Consider the following 22,800-nt stretch of genomic DNA (forward strand, 5'->3'; position numbering starts at 1 on the left):
TCCATTGTACCAAACAACCACTGCCAGGGGTGGCACCACGATCTGCTATGTATGGCTCATGGCCGAAAAAATGTATTGGCTCAGCACAGCATGACACGGGGTATGGTGCTGCTAAACAACATGACTCTTGATATCTTCAACAGTAACCTTAAATGTTTCAAGAGAAATAATTTCTCAATAATTCAATTCATACTTTTTTTCGTATTAGGCTTAAGAACTTACCACGTATTGTAACTTTTATGTACATAATATAATGCATTTTTGTTATCGTTTCGTAGTAAATGAACAGTCTGTAATACAACTCTAAAAATCTACCATAATTATGCAATTTTTGTATCCCTATATTTCCAAGGTATTTTAAGGATACGCATACACCTTTATCAATTTTTAAAAAGCCTCCATCTTCCATGTCAATGCTTGAATTGTAATACAAGACTCAATATTTTGACAAATAATTGACTTAAATGAAACTTTAAAAAATTCAAGTGGTTCCAGCTTCGTCTCCATTCTTCATACATTTGGTCATAATGACCCATACGCTTACGGTCATCGTCCGCGTAGGCGGCAAACCAAGTATGAACGCTTTACCAACATTAGGTACATATATTTAAATATTCTCAACCTTTTGGTATGCATTCGAGTACTCAAAAGGCGTTGGACATTGAACGTACAACCATTATTTGGTATAAGCCAGATCATCTTATTGATTGACCATAAAAAATTATATTTTGTTTGCAAGAAGATGAAACGGATATGAGATTGATGCAGACATGATCAACATATTTGATACATATTTATTTTGGTTGGCTCGTAAATAACTGCGCTTTTAATACGAACGAGCGATTTAATTGGCATATTAATATAAATGGATTGCAGTTTTTTGGACATTGACGTCGGGTGGGAATGGAAGAGCTGTGTTTGGTCTACTGATAATTTCAATTTCAATCGAAGATTAATTATTAACATCTTTGATAAATTCGATGCAGGTGCAAAGCTGGACACAAACATGTGCCCATCATTTGTAAACGGTTGACATTATTTGCCGGCGTCTGTTTTTCCTCCCTCCTACACCATGGGTCTCTTCAAGACCCAAGTTCACTCATTTCTCTCCTCAAAAAGATCCTAAACACAGCAATCCCATTATGTGGAGTTAATGTTTAAAAAAACCGATAGAATAGATCTGATCTGTAACGATTTCAAAGAAAACGGTTGTCGCTGTTTAAATTAATAACTTTCGACTCCTTAATCAAATTGATTATATGTTGAAGAACGAATTACTTCGTTGCGCATAGACACGCCCACAATACACTTATATCGGTCTATCTCTTCAGTGTCTAGTCTATAATATTATCTTTGTCCGCACGCACACGGATGAATCTTTTTTTACTGTGGCAAAAACATCTCAAGTTGCGCGCATTTTTTCAGAACGAATTATCTTAATATGGCCACTGACTGGTACAGTTACTATACCGGTTGAAGTCAATCAACCTATTTCAAGGCGTTTGTTGTTTGACGAATGTACAGCAGTCTTTACTCGTTTAAATTATTAGTTGCGAACATTGAAAAATGAAAAACTAGGATAACCCTTTCCTTATTAGAAAACACTTTTTGTGAAAGTAGGATTTATGCGACGCTTTTCTGTACAGCGTGCTTTCCCGATTGTTTCAACTGAAATTAGTTGCGAACATTGAAAAATAATAAAGTAGGATAGCCCTTTCTGTACTAGAAAAGACTGATGGATGTATGCGACGCTTTTTGCCTACGACAATGATCAACGAAGTTAGGTTAGGTTAGGTTCAATCAAGTTAGGTTTGGTTAACACAAAACGTCCGGTGTTCAGGCTTTCTGCGTTCAGAATTATTTTACTAATTCCTTTTTCCCGAACAAAATTTCAAAATGTCACAGCCAACCTTTGTCTTCTGAGGCTCAAAATTAATCGAAGTTGATTAAAATTTGCAGTAAAAATTATCGTTATGTAATCGATTTTCCTCGCCTTTGTTGCCGAGAAACTCGGAAATCAGGAAAGAAAAATCATAAAAAAATTGCATCTACTTCTTTGTGATATTATTATCAATGATTTAAAGTGAAATGGATGTTGTGAAAAATCACCTGTTCTGCATTAGGTCACTTTCATCATCTGGATGCGATTTACAAATTTCTATTAAAACCGTTTTCCGTGTGTTTTGCACAGTACCTACTTTGACTTCCACAGTTTCAGCACCATAAGTTAGTCCAGAAGTGAGAATTTCTTAGGTAGTCTGGTTTACCAATATACCAGGCTATTCCAGACAGTGCTATTTATCCCAGCTTCCAGATCGATCCTTTGTATTCCATATATATGCCTACGGACATCATAATTCGGTATCTTATATATTATTATCTTAATTCTCGCGGCATACGAATTTAATTAACCCATTTCGCGTGGTTTTCTTCTGAACGCATCTCGACTGTGACTTACAATATCTACTCATTAAAGTCGTTGCTATCACTCGGTTAAAATACACATCATGTACGAGTATCTACATACAGTTCGACACACTTAACATTGCATTCGGGGGCGTCGCCACTACAGATATTTTGGATTCAACAAAATTGGATGGATTTGAAAAATACGCAAACTCTAAAAATATGTTATTTGATTGCTTGCGAAGTTTGTTAAAGTTTATTTTATTATAACTGGACTGTTTCTCAAGAATGTAAGAGTTCCAGAAGCACTTTTACCATAACGATGTTGTGTTCTTATATTAGTAATTAAATTATAATATTATTTTATGCTTTTGCCTTCGTTAGTTCATTTCGTAATTGAAATTGGAGCAAATATAGATATCGAATAGTCGAGATGAAATGTCAAATAGTCGATTTAATGAAATTGTAGCAAATATAGATATCGAATAGTCGAGATGAGACGTCAGATAGTCGATCTAATGTAATTGTAGCAAATATAGATATCGAATAGTCGAGATGAGACGTCAGATAGTCGATCTAATTGTAGCAAATATAGATATCGAATAGTCGAGATGAGACGTCAGATAGTCGATCTAATGTAATTGTAGCAAATATAGATATCGAATAGTCGAGATGAGACGTCATATAGTCGATCTAATGTAATTGTAGCAAATATAGATATCGAATAGTCGAGATGAGACGTCAGATAGTCGATCTAATGTAATTGTAGCAAATATAGTTATCGAATAGTCGAGATGAGACGTCAGATAGTCGATATAATGAAATTGAGCACTTTATAATCACTATTATAATTTATTGTCAATAACAAACGAAAATTGATACAGCATTGTCTTTTATGTTCAATGTTGCGTACAAAGTGCGAAAAAAAGGTAAGCAATTTTATTGCCATTTGCTGAAATGCATTTTTATCGTAAATACGTGCATATATCTATCTACGTGCGTTTCTCTGAAAATTAATAACATATCGGAACGTGTTTATTGCGTGTTTAATTGAGTTAAAGTTTAATTGAGCACAGTGAACCAACTACCGTTTAAAAAATCTTATCTTTGTAAATTTTTCAACTTAAAATTATTTGTCTAGCGTCGTTTTTCGCTAGATAAGGACACTATTTTAATACAATTATTAAATTTAAGATTTATTTCTGTATTCTCTTGAAGGTGTGATTTCTGATAACAATGTGCGGTATAGTTTTATCTTCTTTTGAATACAATAATAATAATGTGGATAGCGCCGTTATTGTGAAAAAATCACGAGGGCGCTAAATACAAGCTCATATTGTACTTTTATGATATCGAAGAATAGTTCTATCAACGAGGGATAGAGGGACAGTACCTGCCACTAAATTAAGTAGTTTTTTGCTTGGACTCGGAACGTCTCTAAACTCTTATTGGCAGTGTTGTACTATGTATTCAGTATTGACTCAAGGTCGATTCTGATCTGATTATAACGCAATTCCTTATAAAAGATTACATCCAGCCATGTTTCTAATTTGCATTAAAATGACAGTTTGTCGTATTGAAATTCTTAATTCGTATCTTGCGATACGTGAAATGGTTTATATACCCGTTGTTAATTCAATAATTAATCTCGTTAAATTTATTAATCATACGGGCAATTAATTTCTCTACTCTATGATGATTTGTTATAATTATAAAGTACAAAATGTATTTTAATTATTATTTTCATGATATTTCTTAGTTTCTATTCTCGATTGCTTCTGACTAATGTTGAGTTGGCCAGTTAGGAGTACCTATTCACTACGCTTTGTTGCACATGCACAGGAACGGAGAAGTGTGGAGGATGCACTCAAATGATTGTGACAAAAGTTTCTGCGTTAATGAAATGTATGGTGAAAAGATTGTCATGGGACAGCGAGCTAAGTTGCACATACACGGAAAAAATTGACAAATCTCTTCAAATTATTAATAATCCGGTTAAAAATGGGATTGCAGGTCATTTCCTGATATTTTTTTAGTAAATTCGTAATAATAATAATAATAAATGATGACGAAATGATAATACATTGGTATTTTACCAAAAAAATATCAGGAAACCTATCAATTCATTCGTTAAGGGCCTGCAATCCCGTTTTTAACCGGCTTACGAATAATTTGATGAGATTCATAAGAAATTATCCATATTTTTATCAGTAATTTTTCTCCGTGTACATGATAGTCAGAACTGAAGCTGAGATATTAAATTTCGCGAAGTTTGTCAATCTTCGTTCACTCGTGTGGTGGCTTCATGTATCACCCTACCAGACATCTATCTACCTAACACTATAATAGCTACAAATTACAAAAAATATCACAATTACAAATTACAATATTATTATTCGCATATGCACCAGCGATCTACCTCTTAGTCAGCCTCCAGTCAATAAAAATACTTGGCAAGTTCATATGTTCCACCTTGAAGCTAACTTTTAGTCTAGGTTGAGTATTTTTTCATCGGCTTTCTGGCGTCCAGCTTTGTACAAAGTCCTCCCTCGAAAGTCTTCAGCTTTGCCTATCGGCGGCTCTATGCGAATTTAGCCTGATAAATTATTATAAGCAATAATTAGTCGCATGAAATATCCATACAAATTGTTAGCCTGTTTATCTGTGGACGATCTCTGCTTCTCTTCTTCAACCGCTATTGGGTGATTTGTTTATTTTTGTTATCAATCGGATAACACGTGAATAATTAAAAAAACGTATTAAATACTTTAGTTCTTCGATCATTGCATTCCGTATTAGGTATATTGGCTCCTGCTGTATGTCTTTATGGATTCATCTGTTAGTAATGAAGTGTTGATTGGACATAATAATATATGGACTATATTATAGAGCTCTAACCTCTTCACCCATATGGCCATCGACCTTCAGCCGCTGAGTAACAGACTTCTTCGTGAGCAACCCAGTTCTCGCATTGCTTCTTTTAATATTATCTCCTGGACAACGCCATTTTGTAAAAATGTTTTATCATTCCTCGCTTGTCCTGTTCGTATTGAGATTGGAGGAACTGCAGATCTGGGGTGGCTATAATAACAATACTCCTTTACTTTCATAAATGCAAAGCATAAGAAATAATAACTAACACGTAGGTATATTCGAAATACTAGATCTCAGGGTCAAAAACATATTTAACAAGCAACTACAAATGCAACATTTGGGCAAAAAAACTTCCCATACTCTGGTACTAAACTCTACAACAAAATCCCACTCTCATTCAAAACCCACAACAATTAAGAAGCATTTTTTTTGCTGACCGGATAACTCATCAAAATGACAATTCAACATACCTTTAAAAAATGGTATAAAGTTAGTTATCACAAGCGATGAAACAAAAACTAGATTAAATAGGTTTTGTAGATTAGGTTTATAAATTTTACTTTATTTTCGCCGCTTTTAAAGATTTTTATGCATAATGACTTATGTGGGAGTTATCATGGGACCGTTTTTTGTTGACCAGTTGACTGTGGTGACGTCTGTGACCTTGAGAAAAAAATGACACGCCCAAAAATCGTTGATAATTTTTTTCAAAGCTGCCAGAGAAGCTGCATACATCAAATAAAAAGTATTTTCTACAGCAATATTAGTGCAAGCGATTCTGAACTTATTCTTCATACAGTTTATTCGTACTTAAGGGTTAAAATCGCAAAAAATTAAATATATTTGTATGGAGGACACCGGTGTCCCATCCACAGTTGATGTGCAACACCTTTGTATAAATTTTTTTTTTTTTGTTTTTTTTTTGCCGATTTAGGATGTTTATCATTGTCCATTTTTCATGGAGATTCTGTAACGCGGTAAATAAACCATATGATACGATCATCTCACCTTAGCAGATGCGGAAGGGAGACCCAACAGGATCCAAAAAAGGATATGCGAGCTTCTCGAAGACAATGAAATTGATAATTTAATTATTGTGAATGTCGCCGGGGAATGATTGTCTCTGTCGATCGATTGTCAATTGAGCTGTGTTCAAGGCGCTCGTCACGGTCAGTTCTGCGATATACATTGACGTCCTGAAACGGTATAAACTTTATTGATTTCCCGTGTATTCGTTTAAAACCGCATGGACATAATAAAACGACATCAATGCCACGACAATTAGAATTAACTTACCCAAAAAAATAATGGGTTCATTCGGATGTGAGAAGCAGCAAAACGAGCTCTTGCGTCAAAAAAAATTCAAGGTCAGTGAAACTGTTTTCATCTCGTGATGCTATTTTATTTATTATGAGCTGTGGAGCTTTGAAATATTCATCTTTCAAATCCAGTAGTTATTCAAGGACGTCATGTTGTTTGTTCCATGTTTTTGAATTCGGATTTTGGACGAAACCTGTGCTTATTTTGTGTGTAATGTAACTGATTGGATTCTTACACGCCCGTTCAACGTTGGTGTGGTAAAGCCTGGTTTAAATCTGTTTTAATTCCACAAACTTCGCGGTAATAAGTTAAGTTTCCACTGTTCCGACCTAACATTTATATTTACACCGCGTTTATTAGAAAGGGGGTTAATGTTGACTGTTTTATTGCAAACTTGACGACACTAAACTTTTCAAATACCGAGTTGTCAATCTATGATATCTTATTTAATATCTGCACCAAGGTTAGTTTCATGCCAACATAGTATATTATGTATATCGTGGGGTTTCTTCCAAAAGATGGTAACTACATTTTATGGATTTTTGAGTTTATGTATTATAATCTATGTCTGGAACAAGTTTTTGTACCCTCTTATGTTGTTAAGGAGTTTTTTTTGTTGCTATAAAATTGTTTGTATTATAAAAATATTGTGATTCACTCCAATGATTAAAAAAATAACTCTGACTTCATAATGAAGACCAAACTTTTTAAATATTGAAGACAATATTAGTGATTCTTAAACGCAAATCTGAAACAGAAAAATCAGAAAAGGAAACGGTCACATCTGGGACTCGAACCCAGGACCCTTGTCTTTCCGGGACAATGCTCTACCAACTGCGCTAATGGGACCCTATCCTCATCGGTCACTTTTAACTGTATCATACTTCGAATAAGAACTACCAACGTTGTCTTCATTTTTTCACCGCACATTTTTTTTATTGGCAACTATCTTTATGTATGATATTTAAATATTATAATTTGAGGTTTTACTCAATAAGTTATTCCGAAAAATAATAACCAAACTTTTTCATTGAGTTTACTCCAAAACATGTTTGTGGTAAGTTACCAACTTTTAGCAGTACCTAACCCCACCATATATTATCACAAAATTTCATGTTCTTGAGATTTTTCATTGACACATTTTAGAGACCCGCCCCCGTTACTGTAATCATAAATCTGCTAATAATTATCATATCGGCTATTATCCAAATCGTGCCTTGAATTAATCTTCTATTGTCTGATGAAAATTGGATGTAATCACAAAGTACCTACATTCTTTTACAGCGATGTATTTATAATGTTGCCTATAATTGACCCGAAATTCAACTATTGAAAAACTAAACAAAAACGTTTTGTATTTTTGTAGTTGAATTTTTAAATATCCACGCATCGTTTTTTCTACATTGCTTTTAAAATACGCCACCAATTGATGCGTCAGTTTCCGTGTGATTGTATTGATATATAATATGTATAAAACATCAGCCTGATTATGTTTATGCTCGCAAAACTCGAAAAGTAGTCGATCGATAACGCTGAAATTTTTTTTTTCTTATTTGTTCCAGGATTGTTTAGAGAGTGGTTTGAAGCTGGGAACGCCCGACGAAAACTTGATTTAATTTTTTTTTTTAAAGTAACATTGTGGTATACAGTTGTGAATGGCGAAAGAAGTCAGAGACGCCCGTAAAAGACATTAGCAATAGCGAAGCATTGTGGAGTCCACTAGTATTTTCATAAAATAATTAAATTATCGCCATCTATGAACGCGTATATTATGACGTACGTTGCGTTTACCCTTAATGATCTGCTTTCGAGCGTATAATGGTACGAATACATTTGCGAACCGAGTCACGAATTACGGGAATGGAACGAAGCAACTGCAAGCGGCGTTTCGCGCCATTTGCGGTTGCTTCGTTCCTTTCCCATAAGCTGAAGTTCAGCTCGGCAGTTCGGCTCGCGTATTTATGCGTAGAGAAATATTTATCCAGCAAATACGATGTATTTTATTGACTAGCCCGAGACGCGTTTTATCGTTTCTAATGATTTGATCATCATTTTAATTATTACGTAGGTAGGCTCATTGAGGCGTACAACTTATCATTACCTCCTCGAGGCCTACAGTTTTTTCGTCATTCCGACACAGACCTCTTATTAAACACATTGGTATAATAGCTCACGTAGACGGCTGACATAGCTCGCGATAGGCGCATAATTACATACAATACAACCAACAACTGCAGCTTGCAACATGACGTTACAGTAGAATTTCGATTATCAAACCTAAACGGATAATCGGAAGGGTCGGATAACTGAGAGTAATGGATAATCCGGAAAATGGACTTTTGGAAATGAATCTGATGCAAATAATTGAATCAGTATTTATTTGAAATTATACACATCGAAAAACAGTGTTTTGCTACGGCGGAGTTTGAACTCCGATATTAAAATCTGCATGGGTACATAAATAAAATTGCAAGTTTTTTCTAGGGCAGATATACATGTCCCCCTTCTTACTAAACCTTTCGCCTATTTTCCTCATATGGCTCACTTCCACATACGCTTTATCTGTTGGGTTAGGTTAGGTTAAGATGGATATGCACAATACTATCGTGAGTATGTCGATACAGATACAGCCATTATTTACGTCTGATTAAAATTATTTTTTTTATAGATGGATTTTAAAAAACATTAATAAAATAGTAGTTAATACAGGTTTTGTAAAAAAAAAGTGGTCCAGCAAATGACCAGGTTCTAATTAAGACGATGCACTACGTCGTGTAGTATTTTAAATTGAGCCGCTATCAATAACAACTCTTACGTCGATGGCGGCGATAAGGATTAAATTCCCGCTTAACACCATCCGCCTGTTTTGATTTATGCAAGAAAAAAACATGGCCAAAAAATGCCTTATTTTATTTTGTAGATGTTCAGGCATAAATATTTAATTTTTTTTCGATCATTTTATAAATAACTTATTTTTCCACATTCTACAATAAAATCATAACCGAAAATGGGTTCGTAAGTAGGAGATTTTGAACTTTAAAGCAGTTTTCATAGGCCTTTACATTATTTTTTTCTGGGCTTATAAAAAGACTTATCTAAAAAATACTCGATTATTTCAAAGACCAAAATGTATTCTACTCGCAGTATTTAATTAAAGCATCTGAAACATTTCTAGGCCACCAAATTTTCAAACCAAAAACACATGATTTTGCATTACTACGTATGGCATCGCCTTAATAAGAATAAGGAGTAGAATTGTACATAATACATGTATAGAAAAGTAGAAAATATTATTTGTACTGTGTCAACACCAGTAGAATCAATAGCGAAGTGAAGGTTGTGGACTTTTAGAATTGTTTAATAATGTGTGAATGTTTTATAATTGTAATTAATAATAATCCGGATTGTACATAATCGAAGGGTGCACAATCGGAACATCACTGTACAACAATTATTGTATCAATCAAACGCGTTTCCATTGCGAATGGCTGTAACTCGTTCAACAATAATTCTTAGTATTGAAAACTCGCCGCTTCTTAGCTCGCCTAAATTCCTATCGGCAATCGTTACGCCGTTGGACGTATTAAAACTTCAGTTTACGGCGAGCCTGACCCATTTAGCATCTTCCATTTACGTGGATCTATCTGTGAAACTAATTTGTTACCGGTTGACATTGTTTAGTGAAGCCAATACAATACTTAACTACCTTTTACTTGACTTTACTTGATTATCTCCCACAGCTCATTTTTTAGCAGAATTGTTGTTTTGGAAAGGAGATAACCATGTACCAATGTTTAAAATATATGAAGTAAAAATCGTCTCACGAATGATTCTGCGATGTTATCGGAGGACCCCGCAGGGTTCAAAATAACTAGCTTTGCTACCCGGTTTCGCTGAATGAATGGTGATGAAACGAACGGCGTATTTGGAAGTTATGATATTTCAAACTACACAGCTCTTAATGAAAATGACAACGTTAACAATTGACTTTCAGTCAGAAAAAGCTGTTCAAATTTCATAAAGCAAGTTTTAGATAAACTTTCGAGATCTTTTACCGGTTCAATCAAACAGATTTATGGTTAATATTGCCTAGTTATTGGGTTTTATGTATATTCGTTATTATTTTAAGTGTGTCGTTTTAAAACTTAATTCAAGACTCGTTCGGTTTCAGCCTTTATTCATTTGAAATTAATTATTTCCTACAACCATAAATGAATAACCTTACATTACGCTGTGAGGTCTGCAGAATCGTGTACTTGTCAATTACTCTGCATATGGTTTAAATAAATACACACCCATACAAGGGTTCGTTTCAAAGACTTGCTTCTCCAAAAAAATATCGCACTGTCGTTAGTCAATGTCACTATTATGGAGAGAACACGTTTTACTATTCAAGTACGGCCGAGTGTATCTGTTTCCTTAGCCTCACGTAAACGTGTAAACAGTTGTAAATAATAAGCTGTGTTTCTCTTTCCTGGAATTTTATAGAACCTATAAAGTTATCGTTAGTCGCCCGGTAAATATGTCACCATGTAATAATTATCAACTGTTGCAACTGTTTAACAGACGTGTTGGACGATAGAAAAGGTGGAAACACATTATTAAAACCCGACGCGACCCGATGAAACGCGATGCGTGTTGAGTCGAATCAAATGTATTGTTTTCTTATGACCAGAATCACACTATGAACATCCGACATGGCGTCGCGTCGGATGTTCATAGTGTGATTCTGGTCATAAGAAAACAATACATTTGATTCGACTCAACACGCATCGCGTTTCATCGGGTCGCGTCGGGTTTTAATAATGTGTTTCCACCTAAAAACGTTTGTGGGAGGGGCCTTAGATTTAAAACTGGTAACACGATTGAACATAATACTTTTTTCCTATTCATTTTTTATATTAATTTAATAGTGTTTCTTAAACTGTGAAAGCTGGATCCCTACAAAGCTTCGGATCATCTCATTATTAATTATTAAATTCTTCTTTTCGTGATATCTTCTATCGTGTGTCGGCTATATCAGATCTTTATTCATCATGCATGCTGCAACCAGAAACTGTACTCGTACCAGTCATAGTAGAAATATTTTGACTGTCAAATTGTATTAAACCTTTCTGGATCAAGCTATAATATATTTTTTATGCCTTGTCCGATCTGAACACGGCAGCTTCGCTAAATACTTCTTCATTGTGTATTCTATTAAAAATACATTTTTCAAATCTTTATTTAAACCATTTCCGTTTACAGCATCCGCCGAAAGCAGAGTGATGATCTGGCTGAGATGAAAATTGCCGGACGGCTAGTTCATGCGTCTATTTAAACCATTTATCACGACGCCCTTGCGAATTCCCGAGCCGTCACTGGCATTATTTTCTGCGTGCCGAGATTTTATTTGAATAGTTTATTATTATATCACGAGTAAACTGAGAGGAGCGTACTTAATGTTGAAGTAAAATGTTCTTGCATAAAGCTTAGAGGCTTCTGTTTAAAACCCGATAAGTGTAAATGGGACACATATTTAAATGGGTTTTCCGTCTGAAAATTCCTTGAAATGTCTTTTGCTGTTTTTTTTCTTCTCAACAGTCTCAACTGCCTTAGCGATTGCGGCTATGACGTCCCCAATATTGATTTTTGATGAATTTCGAAAGATGATTGAAGCGGGTAGGAAAGGTGATGGGGAAGACAGAGGAGGGAGATTTTGGGAGCACCTGGCTATGCAGATGTGAACATAGGCCATTTAATATTAATTTATAAGATTTTTAGTGGAGACCTCTTCACTAAAATGAATAGTCTATGTTGAAATGGTGGTAAGTTTGTATCCGCTGTGTATAGACATCCAAATTTATTGACTAGCCCCATCAAGGAAAGGGGAACAAACCAAGTTGCGAGGAGCGGGGAGAGGCTTTAGACCATTTAGTTTTTTTTTTAACTTTTACGAATGTGTTGTAATGTACCCACCTCACTCATTTTTAGCGTCGCTACGCTCGGCGGTTCGGTTAAAAATGAACATTCAGACCATGCGATTAAGTCCCATCATGAACTGGGTCTAGTTATTTCAGTGTGCGCTCTTTGGCGGTCAAAAAGCTTTTTCGAACCCCCCCGGTGCCAGTAAATATGCTCACTTGACTTGCCTCCAGCTCGTAGAAATGATACCCAGATTTCATGCTACCGTAAGTCTATATCAATTTGGATGTCCACCGGGCCACCCCCATTTTAAGCACAGAGCTACACAATTAGAGACGTTATTGCTCCTATCAAAATGGAACCTATTTTTTCGCTTCATGGCTTATCTAAATATACATCAATGATATTTTAAGTAACTTCTCGTTTCCCCAATTTCTTTCCGCTTCACAACATTGACACTAGAACTTCTGTGGTAGTCCCACTAAGAGAAATTCAAATAACTCTAAAATATTCGCACCGCCACATGGGACACGGGACGGTCCTTTACGGCTAGAGCTATTTATAAATAAACCGAGGAGAGAAATCCTTCCCGAGCGATTTGAACCCCGACATTTCCCATCACTCTTCCACCCAATATCCACAAAAGCGTCCTTACATAGCGCCGCCAAATACGTCAACATTTTGCTCTTAACTCTAAAACTTTAACCACACACAGATGGAGCGCCGTTTGCTCGATACAATCTTGGCGTATTCTTTTTTGATTCAATCGATTTTCTCATTTCTTTGGTTTCCCGCCGGCTAGTACTCGCTGAACAAATAATCCCTAGAAGTGATTTATACCGATTTGAAGGAAAGCTGACGTCGCCAATTTACATAAAACTTTTTAATTCGCACACAGATAAAACTTACTGATATAAAATATTGCTAATTTATTAAGAATCTGTTCAAATTATTAGTAATCCGGTTAAAAAGGGGACTGCCGGTAACGAATGAATTGATTTCCTGTTAAACTTTTAGTACAAAAGAATGTATTATCGAGGTGTCGGAACACGCGTTTTCGCATTTCGTCATCATGCACGGTGTCCGGAAACTCGTAGTACAAGCGGGAAACTGGAGAATCTACACCACATGGGGAACCCAAATAAACATAAAGTTTTTTGATTTGAGCATTTTCACAAAAAAAAATATTTTTCGGCTATTTTAGGGTTAAAGTTTTTTCTGGTGTTTAGGGTTGAACAACAGATGTTTTAACCCTGCAGAGCAGAAATATTTTATGATTACACCGGATTAAATGAATGGTGATTTCAAAATAATGCTTCAAATCCGAGTTTCTTCATTTGTTTTACTTTCAAATGTTTTTAATTAGTTGGGTACTTTGATCTTCAGTAATAATTTATAAGAATTTGATTAAAAAAAAAAAATCAACTTCTAACTCGATTTACTCGATAACGAAAGCTCAAATCAAAAAAATATATACTACAAAATCGACTCCAAATGTGATGTAGATTCACCAGTTTCCCGCTTGTACTACGAGTTTCCGGACACCCTGTATATTATATATATTAGGAATGTGCTAAAAAATTTACGGCAAACGGCCTGCAATTCCGTTTTTACCTGTTATTTAATAAATCAACATTACTCATTTTTCTCCGTGCCCGCTAGCTGTTCATGAAAGAAGAATTTAGATATTTTGAAAATGTACTAAACTGGTCCCAGCGAGAGGTCGTAAGGACGTTATCGACGTTCGTCCTCTTCCTTTTCACGCGTCTTGTTTGAAAACGAAAAAGACATAAGATACTAGAACGATGACGTCACTTACGATCTCTCGCTGGGACTAGGTCACAATCCACCTATTTTTTCATACTTTATATCGTAAATAAGTCATCATGTTGAATAACACTTTTTATAGCTAATTGAACATAGTATTGCACGTAATACCAATGATTGTTGAAATTGGGATGATGTGCGAAAATGCACATAAAATACTCCTAAAAAAATTATACCTAAAAATCACTAAAACATTTCTTCTTGTGAGAAAAAATATTTTACCGCTCATTGTTGTTTGCTAAAAGTCACTATGTGCAGCTTTCATATATTTTTTCCAATTAATGTGAATAAAACATGTTGTAGTAGATAAATAAAAGTGCATTTAAAAAGTCTACTTTGCTGACGAAATATATATTTTTTACTTAGTTCGGGCAGGCAAGCAATCTTCCGAACAGGCCTTCCATTGATATGCTTGGTGTAACTATAAGTGACCAGCTCAGGTACGGGGGCTCCATCGAAGCCAGAGTAAAGTTGACCTCTCAGAAGCTGGGCGTACTGTACAGGGCCCGCAGATACTTTAATAGTACACAACTGCTGACCCTGTACAAATCGCAAGTGCGCCCTACTGTCGAATTTGGCAGCCATCTCTGGTCCGGAGCCCCTAAATACCTGAAAAAAACCCTTGACTCTGTGCAAAAACGGGCGGTCCGTTTGATAGATTCTCCAATCTTAAGAAACGGACTGCAATCTTTAGAGCACAGGCGTCAGGTAGGTATGCTGTCCTTGTTCTATCGGTATTACAATGGAAGATGCTCTGAGGAACTAGCGTCATTGATCCCTTCGGCACCGGTGCTTAGTCGGGACACACGCCAAACGCGCGCCCAACATTTGTACACGGTTGACATTTGTCACATGAGAACGGGTCGCTTCTACGATTGTTTCCTCCCTCCTACAACATGGGACTCTTCAAGACCCATGTTCACTCCTTCCTCTCCACAAAAAGACCCTCCACACAGCATCCCCAAAGATGACATAGGCCCTGAGGGAAATTATTTTCTTCAGGGCCTCCTGTGTGGAGTTAATATAAACAAAAAAAGGCCGACACGGCCACAACACACTCTTATTGTTTTATATATTCAGTGGTAAAACTTAGACATTTGGCGCTTTCCCACCTCGGAGACAATATCCTTCGCGCTGAAAATCGCGACTACTCTCTCTGTTTATTTCGTAGAGAATTTTCATCTTGCCCAGACAATGGGGACAATCACCACAATCTACGGGTGTGGTGACGTCACTATCTATAATATGCCCGTTTGGGGGCTTAGGGTGCATTGTGCATTTATACGGGCCGTGCCGTGTCGTACCGTACCGGCTCAGTTCAGTAATCCCCCTTATGTGTAAATGCATAAGTAGGTACTATTGTGTATTGTACCATGGCGGGCGATTAATACGAAAGAGGCGTTCGCACCGTGCATACGATACGCCTTTGATAAATTCAAAAGCCGGAATTTTGTTTGCCTTTGACCTGTAAATTGCTGCAATTTGTGATTATGGTGACGATCTTTATAATTAGTGGCTGTTATTTGATTGATAAAAGTAGGACTGCATTCAAACTGGAATCAAAAACTTTTTGCCAGTTGTCAGTCAGTAGTAGTACATACCTAGTAATAATAATAGTGAGAAGTTCTAAAATAATATGCGGTTAATGGTTACGGAGATGAATACTTGTTGGCTGTTTTGAGTTGATCATCGATTTAAAGTGTACTCTGGAAATGTATATTATTTTTATGTGATTTCAGTTTTATAACACTGCGAAATTACTCGTAGAATCTAAAATATTAATTTCGGTTGTGTGTTTGTTTGTTTGTAACTCTGGTTTAATGAACTCTGTAACTAAAATTTGAACTAATTGTATGAAAAATTCAGACAAGACATAAATTAGGTACCTACCTAGTTTCTTCCTTATAATTAAAAATATAAATGTTCGTTTATTCAAAATCTTAAATCTTTGAAAGTTTTTCACCGATTGCTTTGAAATTTTGACGCAACATTATGACATTTGACACCTATACTATATAGATTTCACCTGTGACAAGTAAAATCATGTTTTCTTTTTAAATATCTCTTGGACAAACGTGCTTTTTTAAAACAGCGCCATCTGTTTGACATAAAAGCAACACGCGCTATTGTTTATCTATCTACACAGACAGATGCCACATCAACGCATGGCGGTGTGAAGCAAGTAATGTAATATATTTTAACAGAAATCTATTTTGATTTTCTTTTTCAAATTTGCAATTGTAATGTCCACGTATTTTTCACTGGTCTGCGCCAATCTACAATAAATTCGTCAATATTTTGTGAGATACTCTTATTTTTATCGGTAGATAGGTACCTACATATTGTCGTCTAATGCTGCGTACACATTTGCGAACCGAAACGCGAGTCAAGCCGCGAATTACGAGAAAGGAAAGAGGCGCGTTTCGCGCCATTTGCTGTTACTTCGTTCTTTTCCCAAAATTAGGTGCTCGGCTCCCGTTTCGGTTCGCAAATGTATACGCAGCGTTGTATCACTAGGCGGGAGTTCGAACCCATTAGTTGCGTAGTTTTGTATGTGCTCGGATGCTTTGACAGCACGATACGCGTATTTTTTGGAAATTTTCCGTTTATTTTTCGTGAAACTTCACATTATTTATTATTATCTATTGAAGGCCGCCTGCTAAATGCTGCGGTTTCCGACTAGTAAACGTGAGTAGTCTTGCCTATCCCATCCGCCGGAAACTATTCGCGGATAGAGGAAGGTCATTATTATAGGTCGTTCGCCGTTCGATTGGATTCGTGTAGAAAGGAAATTTTACGAACACTTAACCGCATTCACGATATACGACTTTTGGAACAATGCAATCCTGATTTGGTGAAAAACTCTTCGTACCAAAAACACCCTAATGCGAATGGGGCTTTACCCACAATATGCTCACGTTTATGCGGCGTTTAATCGAAATCACGTACTTACTGTTTTTTGTTTACCAACCAAATAACTTACCAACATCAAATCACATTTTAATAATATACACGGTGTCTGGAAACTCATAGTACAAGCGGGAAAATGATGAATCTAAATCACATTTCGAGTCTATTTTGTGTAACAACTTTTTTGATTTTAGCTTTGGATTTCGCGTAAATCGAGTCTGAAGTTGGAATTTTTTATGTCAAATTTTATAAAAAAAACAACGAAATGTTCAGATCGATTTTTTTTTTCGATTTGAGCATCTTGATTGACACCGTGTGGATGTATATTATGAAGTATTGAAGGTTAAACCTATAAGTATGGAATCAGAAGCTCGAGTAAATTCATCTTTCAATAGATTCTGTTCGTTCAAGGTTTCCCTTGGCGTATATTAGCGTAACTGATTTTCACAATTTTCGGAATTCCATTACTTTTTCACTTGATAACCCACCCTGAATTTGACCTATCCATCAATCTTCCTATTCACCATCATATCATATTTTTTGCGCTAACGTTTATATAAAAACGATCACTACCACATTTCATCGAAGATGTTCAACAAAAATGTTTCGTGAATTCGAAGTATACGATTCGATCAAAAAAGTAGCCATTATTTATTATTTGTGCGTATCGATTCAACAACAAAATCGAGTATCAGTTATGCGAATACAGTAAAGAATTCGATTCGTCTCTGTCAATAAAAAAACGATTAAATCACTCTTCGTTTTATTTTGTTTCCTAAATCGTGACTTTACGATTGAGAAAAATAATCATTTTCTTGGGTGACGATTTTTGTGCCGTTTTATTTAAAACCGCATTTTCGCTAAAATAAGCGTTTTTTTTAGGACAAGTATTTTACTTTTGGAGGGCATTAACTTACTAATATATTAAGGGTATTCTGTTTTTCGTCCATATTCTGAAAATGCAATCTAGGTTCTTAGAAAGATACTGATAACTGATTACATTTTTAGATATTTTATGAATTATGACAATATTATTCCCGAGTAAAAGAATAATATCTGTTTTATATAATATCTTGGAATTTTTTATGCTCTAATATTTTTTATATATGTAAATTGTTTCCTTCCTGATGGGATAATATTATCGTTGCTCAGGCCTTATACAGAGATGTAAACAGTACTTTTCCTCTTATTTTGAAGGTCAAGTTTGCAAAACTTCATCAACAATTATCAAAATTTTGCTTTAAAGGGTGGGAATAGAGGATGGGGTGATTTTTCGAAATTTCATGTAGACAATTACCTTCCTCTTGTTTTGAAGGTCAAGTGTGCAAAATTTCATCAATCTCAGGTTAAAACTGTAGATTTGTATAAAAATCAAAGCCAAGCCCACCACACACTCTTTATGTAAAGAAAATACACGGTGTTATTAAAATTATTATAATTATATTTTTTTTGTATATTCAATAATATTGTTGTTGGGTTTATAAAAACAGTTTATTTATAACAATATTATTGAATATATAAAAAATAAAATGAAGTTCTATAAATTAAACTTAGTAACAATAAATGAATAAAAATTATTTTTACTATTTACTTTTTATTTGGTCCCAAACGGTTTCATGCTCTGATCATCTTCAAACTGGTGTGGTACAGCAGTCTAAGTAATGATTAACAAAATGTCTGTAAATGTTTGTAACAAGAAGAAATTAGTCCATTAAAAAATAAACCCTTGAAAGTTACATCAAAATTTTACTAATTACGCTTACTCGATCTCGAATAGATTGTCTTAGGATGTGTTACCCACAGGCATAACTACCACTGACAGCTGCACTTTAACCTAACTCTTTTTCTTATAATTAACATAATATGTATCACAAAGAGGGGTTGTGATGGAGCTCTCAGCAACAGAACTGTATGACATTTTAACTTCAATTCCCTATTTAACAGTTGGTATTCGTCTCCCAACGATCCCACACTATCACTATTAAAATTATTGTTTTTTTTTAAATTTAATATATATCTTTAATTAATAATATCATTATTGTATTTGCAGTGTTCAAAGACCCAGCCGCCTTCGACTATCTACTGAGCTGCGGTAGTGGTGGGGGCCGCGACCTGTGCAAAGAGAGCCTGCTGGTGCGCTTCGACCCGCTGGTGGCCGGGGGCGCGCGGCAGTTGCCCACGGGGGCCCGCCCGGGGCGCCAAGTGCCACCTCCACCGCCCAAGCTGGAAGGTAATATAATCAAATCCCTGTACTGTAATTAATGCCCATTATATAATTTGCTTTTCCTTTCCTTAAAATGAATGAATAAAAAGGAACATAAATACTAATGATCTTAAATATATTCATTTGTAAAATATATACAGTCAAACTTGGTTATAACGATCACCGCAATAGCGAGTTCACGGCTATAAAGAGCAATTACAAAATGATATTTTAGTTCAGCCTTATCTTCATATAATTGTTGACTGTTATAACGAGATCAATTCACTGATATACCGAACATATAATTTTGTCAACACAATTTATGATGCATGAATATAAATAGTTGGCAATTATTCAAGAATTTCCTATCCCATTAGGGACGGTTTAATATTTTTATGGCACTACCTGTGTAAGATTGTCGGCTATGTGAACCATTGCTATCCATCAGACACAATGTAAAATTGTCATAAAATCTACGAAAGTCGTGCAAAATTTGAGCCTATTTTTTGGAAATCCAGCATTAATTAATTAATAAAACAATGTTCTCAGTCAGGGTTTTCAAGAATTACCCCAATAATTTATATTTTCTCTATAGCCAAGTGGGGCGTATGAGATTGACATGCTAGCTGCAAGAATGGGGCTGCGGGTTGTGCATCACAATTTGTGACAAGCAAAATTTACAGCCGAAAACCAATACAATCCCGCAATAATTTGTGACATGTGTGGTACAGTACGCACAAGGTAGTGATAATAAGATAGCCAAGTTAGTGATATTTTTCTTGGAAGCCTTGAACCATGTGATGCTAGTTATAATGCGTTTATTGTTTTGAAATGGAAATTGAGAACCATGAAATCAAAATCTTTAAAACAATCATTGATAGTAAATTTGAGTAATAAAAGGGTATTTTTCTAATTAATAATTTTAATAAATAATACCTATTCACTGTACATTTGCGAATATATTGACAGTAGAGGCATTTAAGTAGGTACATACAACCGATTTGGATATAACGATTAACTGCCATAAGGTGCAAATTTAGTCAGTCCCCTCGTGCTCGTTATAACCAAGTTTGACTGGGTGTATAAATATAACCCGTTGTGTACATATAACCCATCAAATAAATATAACCCGTCTTATAACTTCTTATATACTATAGCTCTATACACTGCACATTGCAGTGCACCGTGCACCGGAAGGTAGCCATGATTTCACTGAACTGGTATTGTAGTTGATCGTATCCTAAGGGTTAAGAAGATTATTTTTTGTTACTTTTATGTCCCTTTATCTTTAATTCTTATGCTGTATTTTTGCTCATGCTTCGTGACGTCTATTCTTTCCTGCTAGATGTATGAACATTTTCTGCGTACATCTAAATAAATGTTCGAAATAAACCGCATAATCCAAAATGTAAAATTTTTTAGTAAGTATGATCAAAAAAAGTTTTTACAAAAAATCTTTTAAGAGCATTTTCAAAGATGTTTTAGTGTTTTCATAACCAGGTGTGGAATTTTGCACATTTTGGTTAAATATTATATTATATGGTAGTTTTCAGTTAAGTTACATATTTTAATGACAATAATACGTAATAGTATAAGCAGTGCGTATGCCTGAAAGTATAATACAGTGAAACTCTCTTGAGAAGTTTTCTAAGGGACCGGACGAAAAAAAAAAGTGGGAAAACTTCTTTTTTTTTTTAGTGTTGTATGCATAGTTATTAGCATTATGTATTTTTAAATTTCAAAAGTAAAATGAATTAAAAATATCATCAATATTTTTGCATTTTTTCGTACCTATGTTGTGACAATAGTTTTGGTTTATGATAGTTTTACTGCTGAACTTCTAAAACCTTGTAAATGGGATGCAGAAAATAGTAACAAAGTGATAAATTTTATGACTTTCGGAAAAAAGGGACATTTTATATTTTTATTTCGCCACTAGATTTCGTTTTTGATGGATTCACTGCCGAACTTTAAAACTTAGGCGGGAAGCAGTTTTAGCTAAAACTTTTTATGTGGGAAAAAATCGTATTTACTGCAGTTCTTCTGTATAGAATTTCGAGGGACCGAACAACAAAACTTCCTAAGTGTAAAAACTTCTTATGTGGAACTTCTTTAGCGAATTTCACTGTTCGTAGAACTATGCTAAGCTTCCACTTCATTGTTTGTTATTTTCATACTCCCATTTCTGCATTCCACTGTACAAATGAATCATTTAACAATATGTGCTGTTTACACTCCGTAATAATAATAACATAATATTATTGAATTCAGTGATTCTTGAGCACGTACATATCTTGTGACAGGTGACAGACACCTTGAAACGCAATACTCTTATAATAATCTCAATAATAATTAATAATTACAATTATTTGTTGTCTTATTCCAGAAGATGCAAGCACTGCTAGTGGTCTAGCAGAGAGTTGCAGCTCAGATTCCAGCCTTTGTACCAGTAACTCAGACCCGGCAAAGACATTGGGGTAAGTTTATCAATAAATGTATTAAACTCAATTTATAATAGATACAATTATAAAAATAAAAAACATATAAAATCTCAAACAATGCGCCAAACAAAATGTTATTGAAATTGAATGGAAAATACTTATTGTTGTATCAACTAGCGATGAGTCAGTCGTTCATGAGCAAGCTGCACAATTGAGCTAGCTCTTTTTGATGAGTCATATTCGTACGGTCCTATTCGTCCAGTCATATTCGTACTCCCGGTAAACCATACCACGGCTCAATTGAACAGTTTCCCGTTTTTATCAGGTGATATTTTAGAAAAATAGTGCCATTAAAATTATCCAGGTTGGTATTAATTGTTATTACTTACTAGGATACGTGACGGCGTCTGACAGTCCGACATCTGGACTTGGACGTATGTACCTATATCCAGTGGCGGCTCGTGACTTTTGGGTGTACTAGAGTGTTAATATTACAAAAATGGCAGTATTGATGTTGTTGTAGCTGAAAAAGATTTTTTTTTCTATAATTCGCTTTTTGTATGAAGATTTTCAGGTAATTTCAGTTTTGCCGGATTCGAATTTCTTGAAAATCTTCATACAAAAAATCAAATTTTCGAAAAAAAAAAAACTGGTTTTTAGCTATAACAACATCAATAATGCCATTTTTGTAATATTAGCACTCTAGTACACCCAAAAGTCACGATCCGCCACTGCCTATACCTACCGACTACCTAGCATCTTATTAATCTCATGTTACGAGGCGGTAACGCTACCAAGAGTCGTATGATCATTCATACGCTGGGAGTTGTATCGGGGAGCCGTACCGGCGGAGTCATATTGTGCAAGCACAGTATTCTCATTGCTCATACGCTCTGAGCTCTCGCTCTTGTTCAA

General features: G+C 35.2%; 1 protein-coding gene across 14 annotated transcripts in view; it reads left to right on the forward strand.

The window, feature by feature from the left end:
* Positions 1–22,800, forward strand: part of LOC149417633 (uncharacterized) — a 143,188-nt gene that overhangs the window by 106,690 nt on the left and 13,698 nt on the right. For all 14 annotated transcript variants that reach the window (XM_089640461.1, XM_089640470.1, XM_089640464.1 and 11 more), the window contains 2 exons: positions 19,292–19,471; positions 21,831–21,921. In XM_089640461.1, the coding sequence (XP_089496587.1) occupies positions 19,292–19,471; positions 21,831–21,921 (271 nt within the window). The remainder of the gene's footprint in view (positions 1–19,291; positions 19,472–21,830; positions 21,922–22,800) is intronic.

This window comes from Hesperophylax consimilis, chromosome 15 (genome assembly GCF_061612785.1).
Source record: "Hesperophylax consimilis isolate HC1 chromosome 15, BYU_Hcon_1.0, whole genome shotgun sequence".
Lineage (NCBI taxonomy): Eukaryota > Metazoa > Arthropoda > Insecta > Trichoptera > Limnephilidae > Hesperophylax > Hesperophylax consimilis.